This window comes from Colius striatus, chromosome 5 (assembly GCF_028858725.1).
Source record: "Colius striatus isolate bColStr4 chromosome 5, bColStr4.1.hap1, whole genome shotgun sequence".
Taxonomy (NCBI): domain Eukaryota; kingdom Metazoa; phylum Chordata; class Aves; order Coliiformes; family Coliidae; genus Colius; species Colius striatus.
The window spans coordinates 58,304,746-58,325,971 of NC_084763.1; the positions used below are offsets into that span (position 1 = coordinate 58,304,746).

The 21,226-nt window shown below is 50.3% G+C and overlaps 1 protein-coding gene across 1 annotated transcript in view; it reads right to left on the minus strand.

Moving 5' to 3' along the window:
- Positions 1–21,226, minus strand: part of SMARCC1 (SWI/SNF related, matrix associated, actin dependent regulator of chromatin subfamily c member 1) — a 78,391-nt gene that overhangs the window by 7,814 nt on the left and 49,351 nt on the right. The window contains exons 22-26 of the mRNA XM_061996305.1: positions 16,045–16,100; positions 14,202–14,316; positions 13,242–13,396; positions 8,194–8,328; positions 3,743–4,001 (exon numbers count right to left, since the gene is read on the minus strand). Of these exons, the coding sequence (XP_061852289.1) occupies positions 3,743–4,001; positions 8,194–8,328; positions 13,242–13,396; positions 14,202–14,316; positions 16,045–16,100 (720 nt within the window). The remainder of the gene's footprint in view (positions 1–3,742; positions 4,002–8,193; positions 8,329–13,241; positions 13,397–14,201; positions 14,317–16,044; positions 16,101–21,226) is intronic.

Genomic DNA, 21,226 nt, shown 5'->3' on the forward strand with positions numbered 1-21,226 from the left:
GCTGAACCCCTCCATTCTCTCAGCCCCTCCCCAGCACCCTTGTGCTCCAGCCCCTTCCCCAGCTCTGGACACACTCCAGTGTCACAGAAGCAGGGAACAATTGTTCCACAGAGCAGCACTGGTGGCCTTCAACTATGAACACATCTTCAACAACCCATCCCTGTAAGGAGCCAGGAGCTGCTCAGACTGGAAAAGCCCTGCAGCTGCCAGAACGCTGGGGCTGGAAGGGCCCTGCAGAGCTCACCCAGTGCCACCCTCTGCTAAAGCAGGAAAAATCTTCACTGTTAACTTTAGTTGAGAGATTTGGCTTCCCTGCTTCTGCCTCTGCAGCCAGAAGAGCCACAAGCAGGCACTTCTATTTTTCCCCTCCCTTTGTAAATGCCTTTTCAGATCCTTTCACCGTTGTGTTTCCCACCATCCCTCAGCTTTGTCCATCACTTCAAAGACATCCGACGTGGCCTTTTCTTCACGGCCCACTGACCCAACAGTTACACTTTTAGCTGCTATTAAGGTCAGAAACCTGTTTGAAAACATCAGTGAGAACCAAGGTAAAGTCTGGAGTCAAACCCAGGCAGCTGAGCAGAAATTGTGCTGGGTATTTGCATCTCGGGCTTCCCCTCGGGGCTGTGCTTTGGAAAGCTGCCCACTGGGGCTTCTCACTGCTCAGCTGTTCTGGGATCTCTCTTTAACACAGACTGAATGGATCAGTTCTTCCTGCAGGAGCTGGCAGACCAGTCCCAGCCTCCAGTAACACCTCCATACCTGAATGAAGAATTGCTCCGTGGTTTTCATCACTGGGGATTCTTGGAACTGGCCACCTCAGGGACAGCAGGTTGTTATTGGAGAGAGGCTGAGAACATGGGTAAGGAAACTGCTCCTTCTTACAAACCTGCCCTGGGAAGCTGTGCACCAACAGCTGTGAAAGCAGAGGCTCAGCTCCAGGACCAAGAGCAGCAAAGAAAGAGCTTTTAGACTTCTTCTGGAAGTGCATCTCAGCCCCTCCTGAGCAGGGGGAGGTTTGGCATCTCCACCGAGGCTGCAGCAGGCTCATGGGCAAGCACACACTGAGGAACTTATGGGTGAGTGGTCAGCAAGGTGAAGCTCACCAGTTCATTTCAGAGGATCTCACACTAGTAACTGAGCAGCAAAGACTGGCCCCACTCTGTGTGTGTGTGTGTAGATCTGTCCAAGTACTGGGCTACCAACACCCCCAAGGTCACGAGTGCAACACATACACAGCTACCCTGAAATGTGAAAGTAAGGCAAACACACAGCACAAGCTCTGGAGGCAAACACACAGCACAAGCTCTGGAGGCAACCACACAGCACAAGCTCTGGAGGCAAACACACAGCACAAGCTCTGGAGGAAAACACACAGCACAAGCTCTGGAGGCAAACACTCAGCACAAGCTCTGGAGGCAAACACTCAGCACAAGCTCTGGAGTACTTCTGCCAGGCTCAGCAGCACCAATGTGATGTGATAAGGGATTGCCTGTGAAGTTTATAGTGCGTGGTGGGGGTGACCACACAATGCATCTGCTGACCTGTCCCAGCGTGTCAGAGGGACTTCTGGAGGCTGCTGCATGAACAGACACTTCCAGCAGAGATTCAGCCTGTGCTGGTGTGCCACAGAAAGTCAGACTCTGGGCATCTTACACTCCCTACACAGAAAACCAGGTCGGTGTGAGTCAGTGTCTCTGGGGACTGAAGGATTCCCTGTGTTACTCACACACACAAGCAGGACTTGCTGAGTTTGTGCTGAACTCCCCTGAGGAAACAGGGAACGTCTCCTGTTTTCCCTCAAGTTACTCAAAGCTCCAGTGTGGAGCCAGAGAGCTTTGGCACTCGTGGACTTCCCAAGCAACCCTAACGGGCTTCCCCCGAGAGCCTGAGGGAGAGGAACGGTGTGCTTTCCAGGGGAGAGCACTTGGGGTGTGGCAGAAGCAGCAGAGGGGTTGCCCTCCAACTCTCACCTTCACCAGAACATCAAACCAGCCAAGTGTCAGGCCAGGAAAAGGTGAGATCCAGGACCTGTGTGAGCACCAGAGGCTTGGCTGCCACGGGAGCCACAAGCGCTGCGCCTGTCCATCACCGCTGCCCTCCATCAGGAGGGGTGCTGCAACAGTCAATCTATTGACTAAACTTAATGAAATCTGTAAGGGAGATGTACTGACTAATTAACACAGCACTCCCCTCCCCTCACTAGGAACTGAAGGGGACCACTGGGGATGCTGAGGGCCTGGATGATTACGGTGGGGCTTAAGTAATAAGATATTATGTGAACCAAGGATGTGAATATATTAGAAATCAGGTTTTATTACTCCCCTGGTGAATACAACAATGCATTTAATCTTGTTACACTTCAGTCTCAGTCCTAGCCTGTAAGTAAGAGCTACTCTGAGTGACTCCCCCCTTTCATCTGGTTTCAATTTGCCATTTTCCCATTGCAGAGCGTCTCCATCCCGCTGCAAAGTGAACAGCCCTGAGCTTTCAGTACAGTGTGTAACACACAGGGACAATACCACCTGAATCCCAAGAAGATCATATGGTATCACACTCCTAATTCCACTCCAGTAAAAGCCAAAGCAGCTCCCAAAGCAGCATCAGCATTAATGTTTTGCCCCCGAGTTGCAGAATGAACCCTGGAGCTCCCTGACAGACAAGTAATCACCAGACAGCTAACCCTCACCTTCCTCTCCAGTGAGCATGACCCTGCATCTGCTGATTGAACTGAGTTCTTATGGCAGAGTCACACAGCTGGACTCGATGCTTCCCACTGCCAAGGTCTTCTGCAAGCCCCCAGACTCTTCCACACTTCACTCTCTCCCACACCACACATTTAACACAGGGCTTCTCTAAAATGAGATCTCAAGCTCCTGAAGGCTTCTGGTGTGGAACCACACAATGGCTGAGGTTGCAAATGCCCTTGAAGCTGCTGCAGTCCCAGCCCACCCCTCACCCTGCCACAGCCACCACTGACCCATGGGCTCAGCCCCACAGCTCCAGGCTTTGGGGTCACTCAGGGCTGGGCACTCCCCCATGGCCCTGGGCAGCTGGGACAGGGCTGGACAGCCCTTGGGGGAAGAAACTGTCCCTGATATCCAAACCATCAGCTGCCTTGCTGGGCAATCTGTTCCAGGGAGTGATGAGCCTCACACATTTCCCTGTGTCCAGACAGAATTCCACAGCTTTCATTTCAAAGCCTTGTCCAAGCTGCCCTTGGACACTGCCAGGGCTGGGGCAGCCACAGCCTCTCTGGGCAGCCTGTGCCAGGGCCTCAGCACCCTCCCAGGGAACAGCTTCTGCCTCCCATCTCAGCTCAGTCTCCCCTCTGGCACTTGGGAGCCAGCAGCCCTTGTCCTGGCACTCCAGGCCCTTGCCCAGAGTCCCTGCCCATGTCTCTTGGGGGCCCCTCGAGGGACTGGAGGCTGCTCCAAGGGCCCCTGGAGCCTTCTCTGCTCCAGGCTGAGCAGCCCATACACAACTCACACACATTGATGCCTCCTTCCCAAACTCCACCCACACACCTGGTACAGAGGCAAAAGCCCTGCAATGGGGCTGCAGTGCAGAGCTCACCTTCCCAACCAACTGTGCTTCAGCTTCACAAGCAGCAACCTTACAAAACACCACAGCCACAGGCCATCTGTTACACTTCATGTAACCCCTCCCTGGCACTTCCTCTGACTCCACACTGTCATGAGCAGTGGTTCAGAGAATGCTGTTGTCTCCTTCCAGCTCTTACCTGGCTGTGGTGGGTGAGGTGGTGGCATCTGGTGGTGCATCATAGGGTACGGTGGGGGCTGCTGATGAGGCAGTAAGCCTGGGTGTGCTGGTGCCCCGAGGGGGTTCATGCCAGGCCCACTGGAGTGCTGGTGAGACTGCTGTGGGTTCTGACTGTGCTGCTGCTCCATTTGCTGGCGAGCCCTTAACTCAGCGTATTTCAGCTGCTCCATGTGAAAGTTCTGGCGCTCTGTCAGCAGCTGCTGTCTCTGCTGCTCTAACTGCATCAAAATAGGGGGGGAAAGGCAAAGGCAGCTTAAGGACTACACATTCAAAACATGTTTCTGCAAATCAGATGCCTCCCCTACTGATACACAAGTGCCAGGTTTGGGCAGGGGCCATTTTCCAGCTGCAGCAGAGGAACTCACCTTCGCTTTGTCCTAAGGGATCTCTTAGTGGTACATCACAGGACTCAGTGGGTGCTGTGCAGAGCTTTCAGCCTTAACACAGCTCTAGAAGAAACCATGTTTGTACTTCAACCTTCTGCATGTTGGAATGAGGGGGGAAGAGGAGACAAAAGGTATTTTCTAGGGCATGACTGAAGCAGAATGTGTGTGCAACAGCATGAGCTCAGTGACTACAGGCAGGATCCTCTCTGTCCCTCGACGTGTAGGACTTTGCTGAGTCTCTAACCCAGCTGGATGAGTCTCTGTGTGCCCTACTCTAGGTGGTGCTGCTCTGGCAGAGGGGTTGGGCTGGATGAGCTCTCCAGGTCCCTTCCAGCCCTCGAGACTCTGTGGCAGGGTGAGAGGCAGACAGCAACCACCTGCACTATTGAGTATCATGTAAAAAGCCTCAGGTGGTTGAGGTAAATAGGAACAAGGCAGCCTGTCTGGTGTGATTATGAAGCCATGTAGAGAGCAAACAAGCCCAGCATTAAAAGGCAGAAAAAGCTACACAGAAGATCTCTTACTGTTGTGCTTCAGATTGGTCAGTGTCTCGGTTAAGGAAATAAACAGTCTGGCCTAGGAAATCACAAAGCATTTCTACACCTATTGTTCTTAAGGAGCTGGAGCCAGGGACTTGTGTGACTAGTTTACAAACATTTAAGGAGTATTTGAAGACATACTCTGTAATTCATCTGAAAAGCAGGTTGCCAAGGAGACCTGCACCTTGCAGAAGTTGTCCAAAACTCGCCAAGCTCCGCTGAGACTTTGTGTTAGCAGCCTGAGTGCTGACAAAGCAGGGCTGCAGACAATGCCCCACAGCACACTGAGCAGTGCGACCAGATGGGGACACAGCCTGATGAATAATGCATCCTCCTGGTTGGGGGCTGCTTTGCTGCATGCAGGGCCCACAGTGTGATCATTCATGCTGCCACGGTTCCTTTTCCCTGACCAAGCCGCCAGGTGAGAGGGAAGAGCCCGAGGAGAGCAAGAGGCACGTCCGTCAGGCTGCCAGGGCCTGTGTGGGAAAGCACCTTCCAGACCTGGCAGCCAGCTCAGGGACAATTACTGCAAACGACCCCAAACAAAGGCTCAGGCAAGAAGCACAGCTGCACACTACTCTTTATCTCCTTTTCATACTCTTTTGTTTGCTGCTTTGCTCTCTTCGTGGTACCACGGCTGCTACAGTGAAAAACCCCAGAGCTCTTTGGAGTGTCCCCAGACAGCACCTTGTGCCTGGGAATGCAGCTGGTACTTAGGGAAAGCAGTGGAAGCTTCCCTTCTACACAGCCCTTCCCCTCTGAATGTTGGGCAGAGAAACAAAGGCACATAAACACAAAAGTTACCACAAAGCACCTGGTTCTGTGTCAGGTTCTTGCACTTCTTGTAACCGTTTCAGAAGCAGGTTCGTGGCCACAACCTGCAGCTGCAGCCCCAGATCAGCACTGACACACGTGCTGCTGGGCAGCCTGCAGTGGTGTGCATTTGGTCTTTGACTCCCAAATCTCAGTTATATCTGCCATGGGTTTCAGGCAAGATCATGAAGATCAGCATCCATCAGTCTGCCACACAATCACAGAACCCTTGAATGCTTTGGGTGGGAAAGGATCTTAAACCTCATCCCATTCCCATCCCCTGCCGTGGGACACCTCCCACCAGCCCAGGCTGCTCCCAGCCCCATCCAAGCTGCCCTCGGACACTGCCAGGGCTGGGGCAGCCACAGCCTCTCTGGGCAGCCTGTGCCAGGGCCTCAGCACCCTCCCAGGGAACAGCTTCTGCCTCCCATCTCAGCTCAGTCTCCCCTCTGGCACTTGGGAGCCAGCAGCCCTTGTCCTGGCACTCCAGGCCCTTGCCCAAAGTCCCTGCCCATGTTTCTTGGGGGCCCCTTGAGGGGCTGGAGGCTGCTCTAAGGGCTCCTGGAGCCTTCTCCAGGCTGAGCAGCCCCAACTCTCTCAGCCTGTGCTCACAGCAGAGGGGCTCCAGCCCTGGCAGCAGCTCCGGGGCCTCCTGTGCACTGGCTCCAGCAGCTCCACGTCCTTCTGCTGGTGGCCCCAGAGCTGGAGGCAGCACTGCAGGGGGGTCTCAGCAGAGCAGAGCAGAGGGGCACCATCCCCTCCTTCCAGCTGCTGCCCACACTCCCTGGCACCCAGCCCAGGCTGCAGGTGGCTTTCTGGGCTGCCAGTGTAACCTCCCTACACAGCCTGATCCATGAAATCAGCCCTATTTTGGTGTACAGAGCCATGGGCACCACACTCTTGGCAATCTTCCAATCCACAAGTGCATGTTTTTGCACTGTTGCAAAGTGATTCCCAATTACAAGGCTCTGTTACAGCTGCTGAATGTACACTCACACAAACAACCATCATTACACCACAATTGCACCTTTGGCAAGCAACAGAAACAGTGAAGAGAGTGTTGATGGGCTGTTCTGAATTCCGGGTTACCGAGGCTCCTACCACCAGATCCCTGCTTAGCACTGAGATAACTTCAGCTCTTCCAGTCTGCTGCACAGATTTCTTCTAACACTTGGAATCCCCTTCACCTTCCCTGTGCAGCAAGGGAAGGACACAGGCAGAGTGTGCAATGGCACTAAGGGAGTGTTTTGCCTTCAATTATTGCACTAAATTATCTACAGGGACTGGTGAAAGGACTGAAGTGAAGAAGCAGAAAGCCAAGGGAAAACAATGAAATGGGGAAAATGTCACGTGGCTCAAAATGGGAAAAAGGCCCAACCCTGCCACTAACAGAGCACCCCCCACAGAAACAGGGCTTCAGAGAACCTCTTCCAAACACTCAGGTCCATTTCTCGAGCTGCCAGCCAGTGTCAGAGGCACACACCACGCTGAAAGGCTTGGGGATGCCAAGCAATCCAGAACTTCTTGCTGACACCGTGCTCCAGCCCAAGAGCACAGCCTGTCAAACCCCATCAGTGTGAGGAATGTGACAGTGAGGCTGTGGATTCCATCAGATTCACACCATAGGGCCAGTGTGAGGAGCCCTAAACTGAGCTGACGATCCTCAGCACACCTGGAGTAACTGCCTGCTGACAAAGCAGAGGAAGCCATGCACAGCCATCGCTTCACAGCGAGCACACTGATAAAAGTGAACTTCTGAGTCACCTTTACAGGGGCTGGAGAGAAGTTGGTTCTCACAGGTAGTGCAACAGGCTTCTAGAAAGAGCTCCTCATAGCTGGTGTGCAATGCAGTCCCTGACAGGCAGAGACAGCACCTCTTCCACGTTCTGCCCCAGTTTCAGGGACACACAAGTCTCCAGCAAGGTGTCATGAGCAGTGGTAGGACCGAAAGACAGCTCTGCTCTGGATACACCCTGTATACCCTCCCTCGGTGTCACCCCCTTCTCAGCTTGCCCAGCCCCTCCTCCTCATGCCTCAGCACTAGGTTTGTAACCCAGCTTTGCTTTATTTTGTTGCTTTTCTGGTTCCTCTAAGCAACCACCTCTCCCCATCTCCTGATGCTGCTGTTGCCTTTGCCAGCTCAGGACAGCTGTGCCTCCTGAGCATCCTCCTGCTCCCACACCTCACCTTCGGGACCTTCCCAAGAGCTACTGGGAATGCCCTCCAAAAAAACCCCTGAACTATATGCTTTCAAAACTCATCTCCAGGCCAAAGAGGGTCAGGCAGGCAGGCAGAGCTGGTTTCCCTTCCCTTGGGGGAGTAAGGTTTCCACTCATTTCACCCTCTTGACAGGGAAAACCCATTCTCAGGTCAAGTGCATTCATGTGATCCGACCTGAGGACTACACAGAGGCTGAGGACAATTGCACATTCATGCCCAGATGACAAGAGTTAAGGATTAGGAAGCAGACTTATGACAGCAGCAGTTTGCTGCCTGTGCTGAAGATGCTGTGCAGAGGAGGAGAGGGCTCCAGCACCCAGCAGTGGGGAGTTAGGGGTTGTAGCTGAAGAGGAAGGACCCGCACAAAGGTGAGGAACGGCTGCAGGGCTTTTCCAGCTGCTGGCATCCACAGATCTTTGCAGTGACTGATTTAACACAGGATCCCTACTTACTGCCTCTTTCTCTCTGTCCATGATGGTTTCCAGCTCTTCAAAATGGCGAAGTTTTATCTCCAGCTTCTTCATCTGTGTTTCCACCAGAAGCGCCACCAGGGACTTGATCTTTCTCTCTTCCACCGCTGCCAGGTGCTGAGAACAAAGCACAGGGTTTTCTCTTGTGAAATGCATGTTAAGCTGAGTCTTTCAGGTAATGAATAACCCAGCTACACCTGCATCTACCTTTAGCCATCCTGTTCCCCTCTGGACAGAAACCAAGGCACTAGGTTAGCAATCCCTTGGAAGATGATGAAGCTTTGAGCCGAGTCAGAGGGTCAGGTTTTAATAAAAGAGGCACTGTGGATGCTCAGGACTCACCAGCATCCCAGCTTTGCCTCGAAGCCTCCTGTGTAACAGAGCCCTTCCAGTGGCAGTGTGAGTGGGGCAGCAGGGCTGCTCTGTACCCACTCAGCTGTAGGACATCCAAAGGGCTCCCACCAAAACAACACACAGAGAACGCCAGGAACGACCCCCAGAGCCAGGGAGATGGCTCCTGCAGGCCTTTGCCACTGGCAGGTTTATTTTTGCTCAAGCAAACAAGAAGCTATGTACCCAGTTAAGCATGTTCTCATGACATGCACTACGTCACCAAGCCATAAGCTTCTCAGCACAGCAGTTAACCTGGGGCTAGGGAAGAGCTTGCAGAGAAATCTCTACACAGATATTAGATGAAACTGTTAGAAAACCCATCTCTCCAGTTTCCTTTTATAACCTGCTTGCAGTGTCCCTGTTGCAGAAGCAAGCTGAAGGCAAAGGTGTACTTAAACTGCAGAAAAGGGGCAGAGAGACTCTTTACCAGGCTTTGGCATTACCTCAGTGACATCTACATGCTCACATGACATCATTTATACCTAACCTCTGTACATGTATCTGTGATATGAGACTGCTTCACATTCTCAAGGTGTGAAAGGCAGTTAATGATGCCTCAGCCCAGCCTTGGTTACAAGCCTGCTGTTCAAGAGGAAGGTGCCCTCTCACCACACCCCTCGTGCACTGCTGGGGAGCTTCTGAATTAAGAGCCAAAGGAGGTTTCCTGACCCTGGTGCCCACACAAAGCCAACACATCTGAGGGCTGAGGGGGAAGGAGGGTTGGCTTCCAAGAAGGGAAAAGTGACAGGAAAAGGGAAAGAGCTGGATCCCATCCAACTCAAGCTGCAAACAGAGACTCATATTTAGCAAGCTGTGGCCCAAACCTTGGCTGAGAGCTGGGAGAAACCCTGAGCTGGGGTAAAGCAGCATTACAGAACCCCCTGGTAACCCCGATCACAAACAGAGCTCTTTGAAAACCTGTGGTACTGTTTCCATCACCAACTTGTGTCATTTGACAGCACTCACCCCACCAGCAACAAAGCAAGTCTTCAGGAGAGCCAGGTAAGACCAAATTCAGTTTTAAACTTAGGTGCAGACCGAGGGAACCAGAGTGACCCAAGTCCATGTAACAGGACAGTGCTGTGGGACACAGGCAGCCTGTTCCCTTCCTGACCAAACAGTGGGGCACACACCTGCAATGTGGCACTGAATGCTTGACAGGAAACTGAAAACCAATTAATGCTGTTCAATGCAACAAACTCATTTGTGTGACAAGTCAGAGTGACACAAGGACCTTGTTGCCAGAGCCCTCTGCCAGTCATTCTGCCCTGCCTGACCTATGCAGTCTCAGTAATGGAACCAGATCCACACCACAGAGCAAGGCACAGGAGTAGGTAAAGTCTCAAAATACACATTAGGAAGGAAATTATCATTGAAGTTTTTCCCAGAGAGACTCAAAGAGCTTGCTCCTTAGGCTGGCATCACCCAGTGCTCTCACACAAAGAACAAGCCACTGTGGCTGGTTCACTGTAAGGCTGAGCTGCCAGTGAGTGAGAGCTGGGCACAGAGGAACCTGCTGAGGGTCACCCAGGGCAAGGGCAGAGTCCTGCAGCTGGGCAGGAACAAGCCCCTGCCCCAGCACAGGCTGGGGGGGACCTGCTGGAGAGCAGCTCCAGGAGAGGGACCTGGCAGTGCTGGTGGGCAGCAGAGAAACATGAGCAGCAGCGTGGGCTGGTGGCTCCTTCTCAGGAGGCTTCCAAACCCACCTGGACACGTTCCTGTGCCCCTGAGCCACTGGAACCTGCTGTAGCAGGGGTGGCACTGGATGAGCTCTGCAGGGCCCTTCCAGCCCCCAGCACTCAGGGATTCTGTGATCATTACCAACTCTGTAGCTGACAAAAACCCCACAACAGTGTGGGTGTGACAACAGGTACAGACAACTGTAAAACCAGAGCACAGGAGACCTGTGGAACGTGGAGAACAACCTGGCAGGATCTCAGGAGCCTGCTCAGCCCCAGCAGAAGGGAGCTGAAACTGCAACAGGCAGAGGAAATTACTCTTTCTTCCTTCCCTCTTCCTATTCTGTGAAACAAGACAAGATACTTCAGCTAGCTTTTGTTTTGTGGGGCCAAGCAGAGATAAGACTTTCACAGAGGAAATAAAGGTGGCAGAAAACACAGAACTATCTGATTAAGGCACACGATGAGAAAACTGAGTCCTGTCATGCATGAGATGGAAAAGGTCCTACATTGAGTTTGTAGAGCAGCAGTGCAAAAGAACCAATGAGAGGCATAATTTGATTTGCCTATAAGCAGAAGATGAGATGAAGCTGCCTGCAAAACATGGAACATGGTTTCAGCAGGAGTCCCTTTCAGTCCTGAATGTTATGTGTGTAAACATGTAAAACACACAAGTGCTTGATAAGCAAAGGCTTTTAATTCAGTAGGCAGAAGGAAGTGTGACAATGTACCATGGTTAGTGGCTGAAGCCTATCAGGTGAGGAACAAGTTTATCACCCATGCAAGAACTTATGGACAATTACAGGAGGTTTTGCATCACCAGCAGTTTTGATATCAGCATATTCTAGGAAAGATGTATTCAATCACTGCTACCTCCAAACAGGGACTCAGGGAAGCTGTGAGATCAGTGTTATGCAGGAGGTCAAATCATGACCAGGACAGGCCTCTTTGGCAGTGCAAGTGATGGGTCAAGACCAACAGCAGAAGCTCTGTGGCTCAGCCATGACTGCACAAAAGCTAAGAGCAATCTGCAGGCAAGAGGCCATTTGCTATCAGCTGCTCCTTAGGCACAGGAGGGGGCAAACAGCTGACACTGATTCAGGAATCTTTCAATTAAGAGAATGAGGAAAAGGGACTTAATTCTAATACTGTTTGTGCAGAAGCCACCATCTGTAGAACATTCAGAACTGTTCTTTGCTCTATACACAGTGACAGAGTCTCAGCCCTGAATGTACATCTATCACTTCAAGTGCCTGCTCTTAACCCCTGTTTCTCCTCAAAAGCCATCTCCAATATAAAATCTAAGGAAAACAACTTTCTAACAGCTCTTCAGGTGACCAGGTCTTGAGCTTATTGCAAAGAACTGAATTACCGTCTCAGACAAGACACAACTCACTGAAAGCCTTAATACTGTCTGGGTCTTGGTGCAATTGCAAAGAGAAATCCCTGTTGAACTTGGATTCTGTTCTGAGGTGTGATCATCCCAGTCATAATACATTACCTCCTGCAATACAAAGCTGAAATTCTTCTAGACTATTACTATCAGCATAATGAAAACTCATTAGCCAAGACCCTTCTCCCTCCCACACTCACCAGCAAAGGAAGATAAAGAGCAAAGGCTCTTTACTTGGAGCAAGTAGCCTTTCCACGAAGCAGAGATGGAATTTCCTGCCTCCTCATATATACATGTGCAGGGTTTGGGTTTTTTTTCCAGCTTGAGTGGAAATGGCTGTAAGTCTGATGAACTGCAAGTTACTCTCAGTGGGAGTGAGGTGCTGGGAGAACCACAGGTTTAGATGCAAAGTGACACACAAGGGAGCCAGTCAGGACTGTGCACTTCACTGACATAACATACTGCCTGCAAAGCTGGGCTCCATGCTGCCAGGCTGCTTAGCTCTGACACTGAGCACTGCTGACTTCATGCAACTTGTGATCTGAGAACCTGGCTTGGAGTAACTAAAAATATCCTCCCATCTCACAGGTTCATGAAGGAGGGACTGTACCGTCATGATGACACCTGCCATCACACTGTCCTCAATGTATGGGAAGCTGTTGGGGGAAAGAGCAAACCTGAAGTTGTAAGAGTCAAAGATCAGACTGGAAAAGTCTGCACTACACATGCAGCACCTCATGATGTGTACAAATCCATCAGGACACAGACACCACCCCTGCTTTGCTTTTGGTGTCTCTGCAGCAGCTGACACCTGACATGGCACCGAACCCAGGAGTGACTGAGAAACCCAAACTGCAACCTGAACCCATCAAAAACCCCACGCCAGGAGACAACAGATTTAAGGAGAAGGTATTCTGAAAGCAGCAAAGGCAGCCTGGTGCCTGCAGAAAGGAAATGAAAGACACCGTGCAATCAGTAATTACAGGGTGAAGCAAAGCGATTAGCTGGGACACTGATGGGAAGCACAGCTCATTAGGAGACTGCAGACAAACAAACACAGCTTTAATGATAGGGACACAAAAACCTGCTTTGACTGACACACAGAAAAGTGTCATTAAGCTGTCTACAAAAAGCTGTGATGCTGGAACTGAACACCACATTTTTGCACACAAGCAGCCCGAGCACAGGGGCTGGTGTGAAGCCCACAGAGGAAGCAGAGGCACTGCACAAAGAGGCAACCTGAGGGGGTTTTATCACTCAGACCTATGGCCCCAGCACTACAGCCAGACCAGCTGAGCAGGGAAAAGCCTTCCCAAAAATGACAAGCACGTTTTGGGGCTATTTCTAAGGAATATTCCTCTACTTGATAAAAGCAGCTGCCTCGCTTCAGTCGCTGCTCCCCTCGGGAGACCGAGCAGAAGGGAACTGAAGATGGTACTTGTGCTTCTTCAAGGTACTGGGAGACTAGAACGTGAAACCACCCAGATGTGGAACAAGGGAGCATTTTAAGAAGAGTTCCAATGTGACCTGGAAGGCAAGCCAGTGGATGTCTGTGCAAAACAAACCTTTGCTTTGGTGGCAGCTGAGGCAAGGGCAGCAGCTGCAGCTGTAGCTACGTTTCCTTCCGAGATTTCATGTTCCACTTTCTTCTTCCCAGCCTCGTTCTCTTTCTCTTTGCTTGCATCAACGTTCTCCTTGTTCTCTTCTGCCTCCTTTTCTTCTGAAAGAGATTTCCCACCAAGCCTGTTATGTGCATTCTGCCCTTGTTAACAGCAGCACCTCACAGCTATGAGCAGAGCGACGCCCATTCCTCTGGTACAGCGCTGCTGCTCATCCACACGCTGGCTGAGCGGCTCTGATGCAAACAAACAGGGCAACTTTAGATGCTTTTAGTTTCCGTCCTGTCAACTCATTTTCTGCCATCAGCTTACTCTTGTCAGAACAATTTCAGCTCCAAATCACCTTCATTGTTACATCAAACCCAAATGCTTCTTGTTCTACCTGCTGCTAAAATACTCAGTGTCAATTCAGGGGACAAGAAAGAGCCGAGAGCCACGTGCTACAGGGAACCATGGCACAAATCAGATGAAAGTTTTATGTAGAAAATACCCAGTAGTCAGCCTGTCAAAATAAAGGCTCTGCATCACTTCACAGGGAAACCAAGCCAACAGATTAGCTTCTAAGGGTAGAAGTGAGCAGTTCCATTTCTTTGCCTCAAAAATGATCAAACGGTGTGCAGTGCAGGCAAAAGGAAATCACTGATGTGACCTCCAAGCACGTAGCTCCTGCAATTCCTTCACACAGCGAGAGAAAAGCTCAGCTGAGGCCTAAAATGAGCTCAGGAAAGAATTTAGTGCCTGAACTCCTCAGTGAAATTAAACCAGAATATTTACTACTGAACCATGAAGCAGCCTGATGTGCAAGAGGAAATATTTCTGCCACAGCTGAGTTTATGGTCTGTTCCAGCCACGTCAGAGGCAGGTGTTAAAGCTCACACAGCTTGAGGAGCAGCTGGGCACCGTTACCTGACTTGGTGTCTGCAGCCACTTCTCCATCTTGCTCTTTCTCTGCATTTCTCTCATTTTCTCCTTCTTGCACTTTATCACCTTCCTCCATTTCACCCTCTGCTTTGCTTTCCACCTGAAACAGGACCAAAGGTTGTCTGAACAATGAGAGCTGTAGAAGACATTCACTCTTAACCCGGTTTACAGCTTTTAAACACATTCAGCATCACAAAGGCTGACTGCTACCTCAGCCTGTTTGCACAATCCTGACTGAGATCTCAACCAACCAAGTAGCTGCTCCACTGGACAACATCTAACTGGATTCAGTAACTAAGGCCAAGCTGGGTTCATCTGAAAGTACAAGAGATTCTCAGCTCAGATGACAGACACGAACACGTTCTGCCGCCGAGCTGCTCCCATTTATTCCAGTAGTTTGTGCCTGAGTGCAATATGCTTTCCAGTGTCTGCTGTGTTAAGAATTCAGGTGGTATTCATCTATCCACACAGCTCCAAATTCTGCACAGCTCACCCTCACAACAGCCTCCTGTGGCAGCAAATGCTACAACTGAATTACATGTTTTGGGAAGGTGCTTCTGGCCAGGCATTGGTGGCAGAGAGCAAGCAGCAGCTTCATGTTTAAGCACCATTTTCCCCTTGGAAATTCCCCACACCAACCTGAACACTCATTCTCTCTGCTATACAGAATAATTCATCTTCTCAAGCTCTGACCAAAGACTTCTACACTGACATGTACCTACGTGTACCTATCAGAAAGGCAGCAGAAGAACCACGTGAGAACAGAGTGAGAAGGAACCTCAAGACTACACTCAGCAGCCATTAGGTTGGGTTGACTTCATCCATTTGTTGAAGCAGGCAGCAAAGAACCTGTTGCTGCAGACTCACTCAGTGCCTGCCATTTATTTAGCAGGGTGATGTTCTAATGGCAGAATACTAGTTTCACTCCAGTTCAGGTCTGAAACAAACCACAGCCAGTGCTGTTACTGCAGACTATCTGAAAACAAGTACTGTGTCTGCAGACACGGGGTTATGACAAAGCCCCAGACCACTGCACTCTTGTAGGCACTGTCAACTAACTTCTATATAGCTGCTCCCTCTGGGCAGGTACATCACACCTAGCACCAGGAGTACACAATGCACACATCTGTAACCCAGACTTAGCCCAGACTTCTTGCAATGAGGAGCTTTTCTGGCCAGCTCAGCGCCAGGCACTTTAGGCAGGTCTCATCCTCCCACAGCCACTAAGCTGTGTGCAGCTGAGCAGGTCAGACAGATCACCAACTCACATGGTCCCTGGAGAGCTGTGATGCAGCTGGGGCAATAGTTTCATTCAGGTTTTCTGCTCAGCTCCACACACCACACTCATGAGTAACCTCAACTCACCCATTCCCCACAAAGCCCTGACCTCTCTTCGATGTTGTCAGAGCTGAAAGCTGCATTCAGCTTGGGGAAGGCACTTTGTCACAAGACAAAGGGCAAGATTTCAAAGTGATGTTTCCTTTAGACCACCACAAGTCCTGAACCATAACACACCAACGTCCTTCTGCAGCTGGAAGTCTCTTCACTCATTTGATATCACCCAGTTTACATTCCCTTCCAGTCTGACCTTTTTTCCTCAGGACTAGAAAACACCACAGCAACGTTCCACTGCTGTTTGCTCAGCAAGAGAAATGTCTCCATGTTCTGAGACTAAACTACTCCTAAGAAAATGAAGCACTGTGGAGACTGAAAGCTGTTCCCTACGGACAAACAGACTGCCCAGCATACTACTGTCTGCCTGGTCAGGCTGCAGTAATTCACGTATCACAAGTATCTCTTCAGAATCAGTGTACTAAGCCCAGCTCACCTTCTCAGACTGCTGCCCATCTGTCTCAGTTTCCATCTTTTCTTCTTCAGCTCCATCTGAGAAAACAAATGAATCAAGTATTTAGGATGAGCACTCATTTACCACCCTCACCCTCGGCTTCAGGGTTAACTGAAGTTGTCTCTCACAGTGGTTTAAAGAAAGCCACAACACTCAACCCCTGCAAGATGAAAAGTTTATGACACTTGTTATACTTCAAAAAGCAAGTTTACTTGGCTTAGTTTACAAGCTTAAGTGGATTTTGTTTTCAGTGCAACAAGCAGCACAGAGCATTATCTGCACCCTGCTGCACCTCCCAGTTACCCACGCAGAGACAAAGCACCAAATGAATCAACTCGAGCCACAGCAAGGACAGCTTGGTGCACAGTTCTGCAGCACTCGAGTCCTGCAGCAACTCCCATTGCTAAATCCTGGCATTGTGAGATGTTTTTGCCTGATGCAGCCAGTTTGGTTCTGTAGATGGTTGTCAGTTACGTGATTAACCCCAATTACAGTGCTGCCAGACGTGTAATTCCTCCTTAGCACGAGATCCCCTGAGCTGCTCTCCATGCAAGGGCTATCCAGAGGCATCCTCACACACTGCAGGTCACCTCCAGACTCACACTCCCATTTGCAGGTAGTACAAACACCACAGTGCTCCAAAGCAGAGCCTGACACAGTGATTCAACACCAGAGTAACATTAAACTTCAGTTAATTTGCTAGAGCACTCACACTGCTCTTAAACACCGAGGATCCCTGTTACTTCTGACCCTGAAATCACTGGGGTTCAGGGCAGTGAGCAGCTCTCTGCACTGGGCTGATGGGAAACCCTGCAGGGTGAATCCTCCTTTCACACCCTTTGTACCCACTGCTCTGCATACACATGATGAACAGGTGGTTCTCTAGCCCTGTGTGGTTCTCTGTGCTCTTCCTCCTCACATCTCTCCCCAAAGTTCTTGCTTCTTCATCACAGCTGTGATGACACCAATACCTAGGGGTTTGTACCCAAGAGCTGGTCAATGAAACAATCCCAGTTGAACCCTAATGCTTTCAATGCCTCCTCTCTGAAGCAAGCTGTGGTGCAGCTTCTCAGGAGCCCAGCTGCAGCTGCCTGGTTAGGTGCTAAGGAAGATAGGAATCACATTTGAGCACAAGAGCTGGCTCTTGGTTACATATAAGCCAAGAAAAGACCATAAATTGGCAGCTCAAAGCTCTGGGTTCCCTCTGCATCCCAAATACAGGCAAACAACAGAGACAGAGAGCTGAGGCTGAATGAAGACATCTCCTGACAATGCTGTCACAGCATAAGCCTGCTCAGCTCCCAGCCCTTTAAACAGAATGCTTTCCAAGACGCTCTGGAACAACAGGGCTGAGTTACACCTTTAGTGCTAGTGCTGAAGCAGATGACAGCATTGAGTGAACTCTTCCTTCTCCCCAGCAGCTTCAGGTATTGCTGCAAGATGTGCAGGGCTCTCCTTGAAACCACCACTTGGGAAGCCCACACTGCCCAACCCTAATGGTTTTGGATGGAAACGACCTTTAAGATCACCGAGTGCAATCCCTGTCCTCACCCTGCCACAGCCACCACTGACCCACAGCCTCAGCACCTCAGCCCCAGGGCTTTGGGATCCCTCCAGGGCTGGGCACTCCCCCAGCTCCCTGGGCAGCCTGGCACAGGGGCTGACACCCCTCTCAGGGAAACAGCTCTGCCTCAGCTCCAGCCTCAACCTCCCCTGGGGCAACTTGAGGCCGTTTCTCCAGAAGGTGGAGCCTCAGCCTTAAACCATAACCTGAATCTTCAGAGGAATCCCACAAGACAGCTTCTGCCAAGAGTGGCTCCAAGCCAAGACTCTGGTACTGGAGTCATCAGCTACTTCCTTATGGGAAAAGAGAAGAGTGCCAGGCATGTGCTCAGGAGGAGACCTCAAGAGAGAGCAGAGGCAGCTCCCCCACACCACTGCAGCCTCTGGTTCTTCACTGGTCAAAATCTAGTGTGTGACCAGAGGAGTCCTTCCTCTCCTCAGAGGTCAAAACAGAGGACAAACCACTCCAGAAACAGTCATAAGAAGATACAAATACATAACACCAGCACTCACTGCCTCTTACACCTGTTTGGAACTCAAAACAAGTTTGGCAGTCACCTGTAAAAGCCTGACCCTGGCCACAGGCACTTTCAGAGTGCCCCAAAACCTCCCCATACACAGCTACGTGCCTCCTGCTACTGCTCTTCTCGTGTGGAGGTCTTTTGGCTGCCTTGACTGAGCTCTTTCAGCTTGTAACCTGCTATTTACAGTCTGCTTGGCATTCAAACAGCTATTACAGACATTTCTGAAGAGTTCTGCCAAAACAGAGTCAGAAGCCCTTGTATTACAGATGGCTTTTGGAGTAGCAACTGACCAGTTACCACCCCATCTAACTTCAGCATCGACAAGAGGAGAGATGAGGCTGAACTGGGGTACAGGCAAAACCAAAAGGGGGGAAGAAAAAGAGATGAACCCATCACCAGTAGCATGTGCTGGATGCATGCACCTCCTGTTCCAGCAGCACTCAGTACATTCCTGTGCTTAGGTCATTACTTGTTGCAAGCCCTTGGGTCATTCATTGAGTTATCCCTTTCCAAAGCATTCACTTAAGGTGTTCCTACAGGCCTCTGAGGTAACAGGATAACAACCAGTCTGCTGCTGGAGGCCACTAGAGTGTCTGAGCAATGTGCTACCAGCTGGTATGTTGCTGGACATTGGCATTTTGTTTTGTTTATTTACTGGCAGCACTGAGTTGCTCTGCAACAACAGACAAGAGGGAAGTGTCAGCATCAACTCCTTGTCTAGGATCTTAGTCTGGCCTCCAAGAACAGAAACTCCAGTACAATGTAATGTACAGAGGCATTAAGGAAAGAGCTTATTTAGGTCATGGACTCCAACACATGGAGCCACAGGGACAGAAAACTGCTGGTGGAAAGCCCTGATCCATCTCCAAACTTCTGTAAGACATCAGCTGCTGCTGGGTGTTCACTGTGAGTAATCCTCATCTGACTGGTAACTCCTGTGTGCCACACTGAGGAAAAAACCAGGTGTACAAAGTGTTTGGCTTTAACAGCAACAGCTCTGCAGAGAAGTTCTCACAAAAGTCCCTTCCAGACAGAAGAAAAACACACTGAAAGGTCTGACTGAAAGATGATGGTTTCTTTCCTTGGCTTATTTCAAGATGATAAATCTGCTTATCTGAAGTATCTCCCACCATAATTCAATTGATGGAGGCTGGGGACACACCTACTCAGAAGTTTTATCTCAGAGTTAGGGTTTAGGAACCCAATAATGCCACTGAGAAAACCTAGATTAGATTTTGTCAGACAGCTATTTCAGGCCTAGAAGCAGAGCTCCAAAGTGAGCTTAAAAGTGTCATCCTTCCTAGTAAATGGAAGGGAAAGCTTTAAGCTCTCCTTCAGCAAGAAAGCAGAACGCTCAGTGTGCTTGGGCTGGGCACAGTGGAACATCACGAGCTCAAGCTACACAAGGACTGCCCAGGGCCACACACACTGTCATGTGGAGTGGCTTTGCTCAAACACCAAGAACTACCACATTCCTTGTACTGGGATACTGGAGGTAAAGTGTTGGGATGTGGAAAGGAAAAGAAGTCTATAATTCCATGGAAACAACCCAAAACTTCCTTACAGGGAGAAGTGGAGCAGCTCATACAAAACTCCTCAGCCAGAGCGAAACAGGCCAGCTCTGGTCTGTGGGAATTAAGGCAGAACGGGGAGCCTTCTGTCTCTTAAAGGCTAATGACTTGGTAATTTGCTCACTCTTCTGGAAGATGAGAACCTGGAGCTCAAGTTTCCAGTCTAGAATCAGGCTGGGCACAGACTGGAGTCTTGGCATCCCATACCAGCAGTGAGCATCTCGACCACTGGGCTACTGCTTCATCTGTTGAAGGCTTCTGGTCCAAAGGAGCTCCCACAGAAACCTCCACTGACATCTATATTCTGAGGGAGAGGAAGGAGATCCCCTAGCAGGCTCCTGTCACACAGTCACACCATCTGCTCAGCAATGCAGACCAGGTGACAACACTCCTTGCTACGCTCAGAATGCCCCTGAGGAAGCTGTGAGGCAGTGACTGTGCAAACTGCCCTGACAAACGCCAAACGATGAAGTCCTGTGAGGCACACACTTCCCTGCTCTACTCAGAAAGTCGGTCTGTTCTCGTGTCTTTCAGCCAAGACTGAACTGCCTTTCTACTCTAAACCCCATTTCAAGTGTTGTGGCTTTTGTGTTCTGATGACAATGCATTTCCCAATGTGAAGGTGAAGCTCTCCAGGACAGCAGCACTGAGCAACACCTGAGCTGCTGCAGCTAAAGACATGAGTTTTATTCACCACTCCTTTTTCATTCCATAGAATCCTAGAGTGGTTTGGGCTGCAAGAAATCTTTAAAGATCATGCAAGCCCACCCCCTGCATGGGCAGGGACAGCTTCCACCAGCCCAGGCTGCTCCCAGCCCCGTCCAAGCTGCCCTTGAGCACTGCCAGGGCTGGGGCAGCCACAGCCTGTCTGGGCAGATGGATGCACTGACCTGCCACAGCAACTCTTGGTAAGCGACCACTGCTGTGGGGGAAGATCCAGGACAGCCCTGAAAGACTAACTCCTTCCCAACCAGCCTTTAGAGAGAATCTTCCCCAAGAGAAAAAAAGCACAGAGAGCATCTCACAGGAAGGAAAAGCTCCCTTGGACTCTCTCTTGTGTCACAGATACAGTTGACAAGACCCTTTCCAAAACAAAGTGTTCTTTCATATTGCATAGGGACATATTCAGCCACAAAGAGAGTCAGGAGCTATGTATGCATGACAGTAAGATTACTGCAAACATCCTGATTCAACTTGGGTTTCTAGTCCTGGCTGTAATAACAAATGTTAGTTGAAAATCAGGATGACAAGTGTAGGCAGGTTGTAGTCAATGGGTTTTGAAAACTGCTTTCTTGTATTAGCTGCTAAGGCCTTATCTGCAGTGACAGGGCTGTGCCCCTGCAGCTCCCGCTGGCATGAGCCCTTCTGCACTTGTGTACATCAAGGGCACCACGCTCAAACGCCACGTGTGTAAGGAGAAATGGACTGAAAGCTATCCATTAGCAGTCTGGGGGTTAAATGTTTACCTGGGTTGAAGCAGGACTTTTGCTTCTAAATTACAAGTTG